An 11,677-nucleotide genomic window follows, 5' to 3' on the forward strand; every position below is an offset into this window, starting at 1 on the left:
AGAGCTGCCTGGTGCGCTCGGGATATAGTGCTTTTTGACTTTTTTTTGATTATATCCGTATGCATTTTGTATTATACATCCGTTAAAAAAAAAAGGGATTAACCAACCGTCCTCATGCATGCGGAAGCAACGATTGGACCACAAGCTGCCCGCTTTGCGAACTGTTTGGTGGGTGATCGAAGAGTGATTGCGTGCGAAGGAAAGATACAACTCATTTTTTGACCAAAAAAAAAAATACAACTCAAACGTATGCACGTACGAATCCTTGTTCCCTGACAAAGATGGAGCGGAAGCATCCTATGGACTGGCTTGCCTGCTTCCTCCGCTTTTTAAGTCTTCTGATTCCATTTTCCATCATCTCTGGAGCTATGGATCGCTGCAGGTGCGGAAAACAGCCCGGGACCTCAGATGGTGACTCTCAAGGTATCAGCTGTTTCTCTCTGCTCTTCAACTGATTTCTCTGCTTACGGCTTCCTGACTACAATCGCTTTTTTGTATCATTCATCGGTGGAAGAGGTGACAAGCACCGAGTGGGAGAGCATCAACCTCTCAGAACAAGAAGAAGACCTCGTTTACAGAATGTATAGGCTCGTAGGTGACAGGTATATGGATATATATAAACCCACCATATCTTCTCCATCTGCTGTTCTTGGCATGCATGGGTAATGAGTTCTGGATTCTAGAATAGCATGACATATAAATGGTGAGATGTTGTTTTGATAAATGCCTGTAAATATATAGATGTTTGATCTAAAGTGAAGGCAGACTGATCAGATCTCTCCTATTCCATCTCTGCAAGAAAAGCGATTAAGAATAGAATGATCTAAGGTCCAGTAATCTGAAACAAAGGCAGATTCAGAACATCCAATTTGGAAAACTTTCTACGAGTAGATTATGTTATGCCCTCATTTTTCTTGCACTTCACCAACAAAATTCAGAAGGGAAAAGCTCAAAATAATCACTCTTCATCTTCAAGCCAACAAATTAAACTTGGCAGGCAATCATGCCCCAGCAACCATGGATGTTTTGCCAAGAGGGTCAAACCTTACCTGGTGCTGGTTCAAAAGTAGACTTGATAAGCCCTACATTTCTTTCTTCAATAAATTTTGGGGGAAGTGCTTTTTTCGTTTCCTCCGTTCCACCTCAAAAAAAAAAAAGGGAAAAGAACAAGAAAAGAAAAACAAAGGATAACCCTACATGATTCGCTTCAAATATTGCACCCTTTTAGGCATTCACATGGACCAACGACTGAATGAACATTTTGTGACTGGTTTTAAATACGTTTATGATGATTTTTTGTTTGTTAAGAAATGCCATGCATTTGGGTGGGCTATATTTTATTCTCTTCTAAGAAACCAAGCCATATTAGATCTAAATATTATTGCTTTTGATTGGATAATTCATCAACAACTAGGAAATGACAAGGAAACATCTAATATATGGGATTCATGCACCTTCACACTGTCTGAAGATGGGTCTTAGCATTGCATTGGAACAAGACAGTCGCACAACATATTGAATTAGCACATGATAGCAAACATGATCTCCTACAGAAACCCCTTTCATCCTAACAAAAATGGATATACTTCATCGGAGAGAATCAGGAAGACTAATTTATCCAAATGCATGGAAAAGAAAAACAAAATTGTACAACTTCCAGCAAACGATTTGTATGCAGTCATCAATCGAATCAATAGCAGTAGCTGTTATAGATCTCTTCAGAGCCTGTAATAGTTTTAGCTTTACCAGATGTTCTTTTCTTTTCTGAGGAAAAACCCTTGTTTTCCCAAACAAAAGTCATGAATATTATATGGGACTTTACAGGTGGACTCTCATAGCAGGTCGGATCCCAGGCAGGAAACCAGAAGAAATAGAGAGGTTTTGGATAATGAGGCATGGGGAGCGGTTTGCTGAGAAGAGGCTGAGGAGAGCAGGCCGAGAGCAGAATTTCAATTAGAAATGGATGGTGCCGACGGCATTGCAATATCTATCATCTGTACGTGTTATTTCTCTGGCGTGTCCTTCAATTATTGTGCTCCGGACCCACTTTATGGCCCATAGTACGGTCATGGACCGCCTGTCCTCTGTAATATCATCTGCATTTTTAATATTTTTGGTTTGTCTGCGTGAGAAGATCAACTAGTTCATCGCATTGAGGACCCACTCAATGGCCCACGATATTTTGCCGCGGACTCTTTCCTCCATCCTCCACAAACTTCTTTTTCCCCACCATATGTTTTCTCCTATTTCTAAGAAAAGCTGCTTGTATCTATCCTAAGCCAGTTGCCTGACGTGCACCAAATGTGGGGGCTCTGCTATTTGCTTCAATGAAAAACTATTAGCGTAGCGCTTTGTCTAGGTCCCCAAGTTCAATTCACCATGGCAAGCAGGCTGACCAACGAGAATCAAGTCGTGTCCAGCTTTAGCTAGCTGCTGTATGATCCAAAAGTACGCCTTCAGGTAGAAATCCTGACCACATCCATGCACCCGCGGGGGATATAAGCTAGCTCAAACACGGCAAGGAAATGTTGGATAAGATCTTGGTGTTGGGGCCAAAACAGGGATATTGCAGAATAAACTAAGGCAAAACCAAAGCCAACTAGAAGCAATATTCACACAGGCAATATATCAAACACTTGAAGAGCAGAAAGAAAAACACACCAAATTTACGTGGAAAAACCCTCCAGTGTAGAGGGAAAAAACCACGGGGCAAATCCAATCAATCCACTATAATAAATATAGAGTTTACAATCCTCAAGTTTATGCCCAAAACTTGAGTTCACAACAAATTGGGAAAACTCCAATATCACCTCCCTAAGAGTAACAATGATCTCATCCAAACCACCACAGTATGATGAACTCAAGAATGTAATGAGATCCCTAGCAATGAATACTATAAACTCCCTATAGCATCCAATACAACTCTTAGATTGAAACCCAATTTGTTAAATCTCCATGTGAAAATCACATCCAGAAAAAAAAAAAAAAAAGAACAAGAAAAAGAACCTGTTTCTTTTTCCGTAGGGCGTGCGCAAATCTTTGGATTTTTCTCTCGCGCCCTTCTCCTTTTTTTTTCTTTTTCTCTGCCGTATGCTCCTTCCTTTCTCTGTTTTCTTTTCCGTGTTTCTCAGCCGCAAGCCCTTCAGTTTTTATGTTTGATGTGCCGCCAGCCTCAGGTTCACACGTCCCTTTATTTCATCACGCGGTCTCCCAAGCGGTCCTACAAAAAAACAAGGATTAAGCCCTAATGGGCTATTGGGCCTCCTCAAGTGGGCTGGACCCACTTACAATCTCCCCCTCCAGCCCACAGAGGAAGGAGACTGTACTCTAACTTGCTAGTTAGAATCCATGCCGGCCAATCCGGCACAAAGTTTCAGCTTCTCTCTTGTCACAACTTTTGTCATCATGTCAGCTGGATTCTTGTCAGTGTGAATCTTCTGTAGTGATACTAACTGTTCTGCAACTACCTGACGTAGCCAATGATATCTCACATCTATGTGCTTCGTACGTGAATGATATGTGGCATTCTTGCTCAAATCTAATGCACTTTGACTGTCACAATGAACTACATACTCATCTTGCTTCAAACTCAAATCTTGGAGAAATCGTCTCATCCAAAGCATCTCTTTCCCTACTTCAGTAGCTGCAATATACTCAGCCTCAGTGGTAGATAAGGCAACACACTTCTGCAGTTTCGACTGCCAAGATACAGCTCCCCCTGCAAAAGTAAACAAATACCCTAAAGTAGATTTTCTTCCATCAAGATCACCTGCCATATCTGAATCTGTATAGCCCTCCAAAATTGGTTTTGAGCCCCCAAAAGTCAAGCACATCTTGGAGCTACCTCTCAAGTATCTGAAGATCCACTTCACTGCTTGCCAGTGATCTTTCCCAGGATTAACAAGGAACCTGCTAACAACTCCAACAGCATGAGCAATGTCTGGGCGTGTGCAAACCATGGCATACATCAAACTTCCAACTGCAGAGGAGTAAGGAACTACTGCCATGCTATCTTTCTCTTCCTTTGTAGAAGGATAAGTCTTCTTACTCAGTCTGAAGTGACTACCAAGAGGTGTACTGACTGGTTTAGCCTGCTTCATGTTAAACCTTTCAAGTACTCGCTCAATATACTTCTCCTGTGATAACCACAGCTTCTTAGCTTTTCTGTCACGAAAAATCTGCATACCCAAAATCTGTTGTGCTGCACCAAGATCTTTCATGTCAAAGTACTTGGACAACTCTACCTTCAAACTGCGAATCAACTGAACATCTTGTCCTACTATCAACATGTCATCTACATATAACAAGAGAATAATGAATTTACCATCAGAAAATTTTCTGACATACACACAATGATCTGCCTCTGTCTTGGTATAGCCATGACCCACCATGAATGAATCAAACTTCTTATACCATTGCCTTGGAGCCTGCTTTAACCCATACAGACTCTTCTTCAACCTGCAAACCATGTGCTCTTTTTCCTTTACTTCAAATCCTTCTGGCTGAACCATGTAGATCTCTTCCTCCAAATCACCATGGAGAAAAGCCGTCTTCACATCTAATTGCTCAAGTTCAAGATCTAAGCTAGCTGCCAAACCTAGAACAACTCGAATGGAACTCATCTTGACAACTGGAGAGAATATCTCATCAAAGTCAATACCTTTCTTCTGCTTGAAGCCTTTTACCACCAATCGAGCTTTGTACCTCACTAACTTTTCACCATCCATCTTTCGCTTGAACACCCATTTGTTTCCTAGAGCTCTTTTACCTTTAGGAAGCTCTACCAACTCATAAGTGTCATTCTTCTGTAGAGAACTCATCTCTTCTTGCATAGCCGTCACCCAGCTCTGCTTGTCCTTATGAGTCTGCACTTCTTGAAAGCTCTCTGGCTCCCCCTCCTCAGTAAGCAAAACAAACTCTGATTCAGGGTATCTAGTTGATGAACGACGCTCCCTGGTAGACCTCCTAACCCGAGGCTCTACCGCAGTAGGCTGCTCCCCCTGCTCAACACTCTCTGGCAGAGTAGACTGCTCCCTCTGCTCAAACAAATCGTCCTCATCAACAACTGGCCCATCACCTTGGTCTTCAACTTGCATCTCTTCTCTATCAGTGGCACTTTCTGGAGGCAAAAAGATAGATGTAAAGTCAGGAACACCTTCAACTGTTTGACTGGGCTTCTCTACTTTTTCAAAATCTGCCAAAGTTTGGTCTTCATGAAAAACCACATCTCTGCTTCTGATGATCTTCTTCTTCTCTAGATCCCATAGCCTGTAGCCAAATTCTGCATCTCCATAACCAACAAATATGTAAGGAATAGCCTTATCATCAAGCTTTGCTCGTTGTTCCTTAGGCACATGTGCAAATGCCTTGCACCCAAATACCTTCAAATGAGAGTAGGAAACATCCTTCCCTGTCCACATTTTTTCAGGAATATCAAAACCTAAATGAACAGATGGAGACCGGTTGATTAAATAGCACGCAGTAAGTACAGCTTCACCCCAGAATGACTTAGGCAGTTTAGCCATCCTCAACATACATCTGACCTTTTCTATAATGGTGCGATTCATCCTCTCTGCAACACCATTATGCTGTGGGGTACCAGGAACTGTCTTCTCATGTCTAATACCATGCTCTGAACAGTAATTCTCAAACTCATTAGATGTGTATTCACCTCCATTATCTGTACGAAGACACTTCAATTGCTTCTCTGTTTCTCTCTCCACCAAGGCATGAAACTGCTTGAAGCACTGAAATACCTGGTCTTTTGTTCTTAAAACATAAACCCACACTTTTCGTGAAGCATCATCAATAAAGGTAATAAAATATTTACGACCACCTAAGGATTCTACTTCAATAGGACCACATACATCAGAATATACCAAATCCAATATATTTGGTTTTCTACTAGAGGCTTTTTGAAAAGAAATTCTATGATGCTTGCCAAGTAAACAATAATCACAGGGATTCAATGACATACCTGTATGGAAAGGAATGAGGGACTTCCTTCCCAAAATCTGCAATCCCTTCTCACTCATGTGAGCCAGCCGTCTGTGCCACAGATCTGGTAAAGCATCGTCTTCAGTCATATTCACTGTACCACCGCACAACTTGACTTATGTTTTATAAAGTGTACAGCAAAGCTTTCCTCTAGCAAATACCATGGACCCCTTCGATAGTTTCCATCTTCTGTTGCCAAAATAATTATCATACCCAGCTATATCAAGAGCATTAGTAGAGATCAAATTCAAACGCATATCTGGAACATGTCGCACATCTTTGAGTGTAAAGGAGCATCCAACATTGGTAACAAAACAAATATCACCAATTCCCACAATATCAGCATAACTGTCATTTCCCATCTTCACCCTGCCAAATTTACCTGCTCTATAAGTAGTGAAGAGCTCTCTCCTTGGAGTGATATGACAGGAACATGCCGAGTCAATTACCCACTCCACATCAGGATCTGCAACATGACAACACTGGTCCTCTCCCACACAGAGAACTGCTATTGCTTCATCTGAAACACAAACAGTGGTGTCTTCATTGTTGGCCTTCTTCTGATTCTTTTTCTCTTTCAATTTCTTTTTCCAAGCCTTGCAGTGTTTCTTCATATGACCCTCTTTATTACAGTAGTAGCACTTGATTTTTCCTCTTGTACTAGACTGACTTCTGTAAGTACCGCGCCCCTTGAAATCTCTGCTCTTACCTCTTCCCCTATTTTCTGTAACAAGAGCCTGTGCACTGTCCTTACCCATGTCTCTTCTTCTTGTTTCTTCATTAAACAGACTATCTTTCACCAGAGTAAGTTGTAGCACCCCATCAGGAGCAGAGTTGCTAAGTGACACCACCAAAGTCTCCCAACTCTCGGGCAATGAACTCAACAGTAATAATGCCTGCAACTCATCATCTAGCACTATCTTCATTGTGGTCAACTGATTCACCAAGTCTTGGAACTCACTCAAATGCTCAGCAACAGATTTTCCCTCTTTCAACTTCAAATTCACAAGCCTCCTAATTGCAAAGGCTTTGTTTTGGGCTGTCTTCCTCTCATAGAGACCCTCTAACTTCATCCAAAGACTGTAGGCATCTGTCTCTTGAGATACATGATGGAACACACTGAGATCAATCCACTGTCTGATATACCCAATAGCTTTCCTGTGCATCTTCTTCCAGTCACTATCACTAATGTCCTTTGGCTTAGCATTAGCACCTTCAATGGGCTCATGTAAATCCTTACAGTAAAGGATATCCTCCATCATAGGCTTCCAAATAGAATAATTAGAAGCACTAAGTTTCATCATAGTACCAGAAGAATTCTCCATCTACTTCCACAATATCTCCACACCCACACAACCTCAGCTCTGATACCACTTGTTGGGGCCAAAACAGGGACATTGCAGAATAAACTAAGGCAAAACCAAAGCCAACTAGAAGCAATATTCACACAGGCAATATATCAAACACTTGAAGAGCAGAAAGAAAAACACACCAAATTTACGTGGAAAAACCCTCCAGTGTAGAGGGAAAAAACCACGGGGCAAATCCAATCAATCCACTATAATAAATATAGAGTTTACAATCCTCAAGTTTATGCCCAAAACTTGAGTTCACAACAAATTGGGAAAACTCCAATATCACCTCCCTAAGAGTAACAATGATCTCATCCAAACCACCACAGTATGATGAACTCAAGAATGTAATGAGATCCCTAGCAATGAATACTATAAACTCCCTATAGCATCCAATACAACTCTTAGATTGAAACCTAATTTGTTAAATCTCCATGTGAAAATCACATCCAGAAAAAAAAAAAAAAAAAGAACAAGAAAAAGAACCTGTTTCTTTTTCCGTAGGGCGTGCGCAAATCTTTGGATTTTTCTCTCGCGCCCTTCTCCTTTTTTTTTCTTTTTCTCTGCCGTATGCTCCTTCCTTTCTCTGTTTTCTTTTCCGTGTTTCTCAGCCGCAAGCCCTTCAGTTTTTATGTTTGATGTGCCGCCAGCCTCAGGTTCACACGTCCCTTTATTTCATCACGCGGTCTCCCAAGCGGTCCTACAAAAAAACAAGGATTAAGCCCTAATGGGCTATTGGGCCTCCTCAAGTGGGCTGGACCCACTTACACTTGGAAGGGCTGAGAAATTCTAGGCATAGTATTGAAAGAAATTTTGGTTCGGTGACTGGAATATGGGCGTAACTGGTGAACGCATGGGAGGAGAGCTGAAACAAATAAGACCTAGAGGAGATGAAAGTGATTTTAATAGTTATGAATCCAAAAGAGCTCTACCAGGGCATTTTGAGGCCGGCAGTGGGGTTCTTCTCAAGAAATCCAGAATGGAAACCTTAGAATTGTATTTGAGGGTATTCAAACTGTATTTCATGTTAACAACCTTGTTTAGAAACTCTAGGTATGTCAATTATAATATTGGACAACAGACGTGCACGTCAAGGTTAAATTTGCTCTAGTTAAAGTGGTTCATTTCTATTAAAACATAAGAAAACCAAAGTTGAAAAACTCTGCTTGAATTTGGATTTGCCTAAGTTCAATACTGCTTGGTTTCTTTTGTTCCTGAAAGAAAGAACGGAGAGAAAACCATCGATACTATAGTCACTAAAAGCCCAATGCTCGGGATGCAGCATCCAACAATCGCAATAAAATCAAAATTGAGGAGCTTTGCATTAATTTTGACTTTTCTAAGTTCAATATTTTTTTAAGAGATATAAGAGGAAAAAGACTTTTCTTTCTATCTGTCGAACGCGTAAACTTGCCTTGCTAAGAATCTAACCTTGCATACCATTCTCAAGAGTAGGGTTAAAATTGTCTTGGCCAGGAGTCTAAGCATCAATAGTTCAACCAATACTATTTCAATTATTTAGTAAATTCAATGTCGACATAGCACTTCATACACTCTAGAATCTGCAAATTTGAATACTCTATGCTCCTCGATCTTTGCAAATTATTCCATGGCAAATGTAAAACGGCAATCTGAGCTTATGTGGGGAGCCCCCATGGCTAGCTGGTCACCGTTCATGTTGGAGAGCGACACATAAAGGATGAGTTCAACAGCATGAGAGTACTGTTGGAACGTAATTTGTAATTTCCAGAAGACTCCAGTCTTTTGTGATCATTAGTCAATTAGTCAGGGCCTTAGTCAATCAGTCTAAGAGTCTGTTACTTTCCCAATGTGCTGGGAAAAGAAAACTAATATACTTTGATGCAGTAGATGTTTCTAGTGAGTCAGAAAACTAGTATAGTCCTGAGGTCAATCCTTGGTAAGCTAAGAAAAGTAGACATATTCAGAAACACTGTAGGAGCAGCAGCTCTGCAATATCCTCTTTGTTTATATAATTCTGCTCATAGTGATCTGCGGTTCAAGAGACAGCCTAGTATCAGAAAGAAAATTCAAGTTTACAGCAAAATTCTGCAGATTTTCTCTCTTTGTTTTCTTCCTATTCACTTATAAACCCTCGATCCGCTGTCTACACTAACAGAGACTACCTCCAAGGGTAGCTTGTAAGGCTCATGTAAACTGAGCGACGAACCTCGAACTTTACTGCTTGCCTTTACGGCTTTACGCCTCGCATGATCCACGCCAGAGAAACTGCCATGCAGCCACCACGTAATTGTTACTACTCTGAACGTGTGGAGCGTGCCGAGTATGGCCGGTGGTACGTGCCCTCTTTGTTTTTTCTCATTTTAAACTTCATGTCGTGACCAAGATTTGGAGCATAATTTGTCGCGCCCTAGATCCGAGAGGTACAGCCCACGATAATACGAAACCAACATTACATTTGACTTTCAAATCTATCTCAAAAAAAAAATAATAGAATCAATAGGTATAAGTTCATCATCTATTAAATTCAATCAATACTGGTTCAAAACGTCTAAATCTAAAAATAAATACCAAACCCATAATCTTTACTTATTTAGAAAATCATTAATTACAAATTCATAATCAACTGAAGAACTAAAGTCGTGTTTTGCTATGTAGATCGCCAAGCTTGTTAGCGCAAACTCCAAGCCTGAACTATCCTTCGTTCCCATCAATCCTATTCGTCTAGAAAGAGAAAAATAAAAATAGAAGTATATGAGCGTCACAGCTCCGTAAGTAAATCTTTCACTACCTTGCCGGATCAAGCATAAATTTTTTTTTCATGTTAATGCATCATTTAAGAAAAATAACAGATATTTTAAAATAAACATTTCATAGTACAAGTATATTTAAAAACAGGTCATAAAGCAAATCATGCATGCATAAATTATTTATATTTCATAAACATAGCTCAACTATATTTTGCAAATAAATTCGTAAATCATTATTCTTCCATTTAGCCATATCTTAGTTCAAAAATCTTGATCATAGATGTTCGTGCTACGGTCACTTTATATCCGTGACAGGGCTGTAATCGACTGTATGTCACAGTCTGCCAACTATTATACAAGCTGGCGAGGGTCATTACCAACTATTATACCCGCTGGTGAGGGCCATTACTAACTATTATATCCGCTGATGAGGGTCGTACATAGTTATTTAAGAGTTTGTCAAATACTCATATCTTTTTCATAAAACATACGCATAAATAGATGAAAAATTCTAAATGGCATGTTTAAATTTATATTTTATAATAAAGTTATTTTCATCAAATCATTCATGAAACTATTTTTCATATTAAAACACGTTTTTTATAACACATATGCTGATCCATAGTTTTAAGAAAAGCATGATATTTTTCCAAGCAGAATTTTATGCACGGAAGACATGATCATTCGAAAATTAGTAAAGAGCAGAAGGCTTACTTATCTCTTTTGTCTTAGACCATCAAACTTCATTAGGCAATTTAGTTAACCTTATTAAAAACATTGAAAGCACAATCAATTTCTATTTGATGATTTTTCATCTAATTAAAATAATAAAAAAATAGGGACGAGCATTTGACGACTCTGGATGGGTCAGGCCTGAGCAATTCGATCGACAAATAATAGGGCATGGACTCGATCAGGCCATGGTCGTTTAATACAATTCATCATTAGTGGGTTCCATGGACCTTGACAAGGCCGAGTATCGTTCAAGGCCTCTTCCCAGTGGTCAACTCGAGTTCAAAGACCAGTCGACATGACCTGACTCCAGTTTCTTGGGACATTTTGGAGAGAGAAAGTAGAGAGAGAAGAGAGAAAGTGGAGGGAGGGGAGTAGAGAGGAGAGGGAGGAAACAAGAGAGAGAAAGAGAGGGTGGTTCTCTCTCCTTTTCTTTTTTTTTCTTTCTTCCTCTTTCTTTTCTTCTTTTTTTTCTTTCTTTTTCCTCGGCAAAACATAAGAGAGAGAGGACGGCTGGTGGCTGTGGACTTGGTGGCGGTGGCGGGCAGTAGAGGGCGGCCGGCGGCGGTGGCAGGTCGGCCGAATCCAACCCAAAATATGGCCAGATAGGGGAGTTTTGGGTCCGGTTGTCCTTGGATCCCAATCCGCTCGTCGGCATTTGGGACTCCGGAATTGGCCAGAGGCTGATGCAGGGAAGGGAATAAGGCCCTCCGCAACGAACGCCGGCGGCGAAGGTCGCCGGCGGTGATGGTGGTTGGAAAGAGAGGAAGAAGGACCGGTAAAAATAGGGGAGATGGAATCCGGCCAATTTCCGACGAATTTCTCCATCGGCGACGGTGGTTTAAGGCCGTGGAAGAAATTAATAGA

At 40.7% G+C, this 11,677-nt stretch overlaps 1 protein-coding gene across 1 annotated transcript; it reads left to right on the forward strand.

Annotated features, from left to right (window-relative positions):
* Nucleotides 1-206: 206 nt before the first annotated feature.
* On the forward strand, nucleotides 207-2,159 carry LOC103708335 (transcription factor CPC-like). Its single transcript, XM_008793212.3, has 3 exons — nucleotides 207-423; nucleotides 515-602; nucleotides 1,825-2,159. Exons 1-3 carry the CDS (start codon nucleotides 282-284, stop codon nucleotides 1,955-1,957), a joined length of 363 nt encoding a protein of 120 aa, XP_008791434.1. The 5' UTR covers nucleotides 207-281; the 3' UTR covers nucleotides 1,958-2,159.
* Nucleotides 2,160-11,677: the final 9,518 nt, after the last annotated feature.

The sequence above is a fragment of the Phoenix dactylifera genome, chromosome 11, assembly GCF_009389715.1.
Source record: "Phoenix dactylifera cultivar Barhee BC4 chromosome 11, palm_55x_up_171113_PBpolish2nd_filt_p, whole genome shotgun sequence".
Classification (NCBI taxonomy): domain Eukaryota; kingdom Viridiplantae; phylum Streptophyta; class Magnoliopsida; order Arecales; family Arecaceae; genus Phoenix; species Phoenix dactylifera.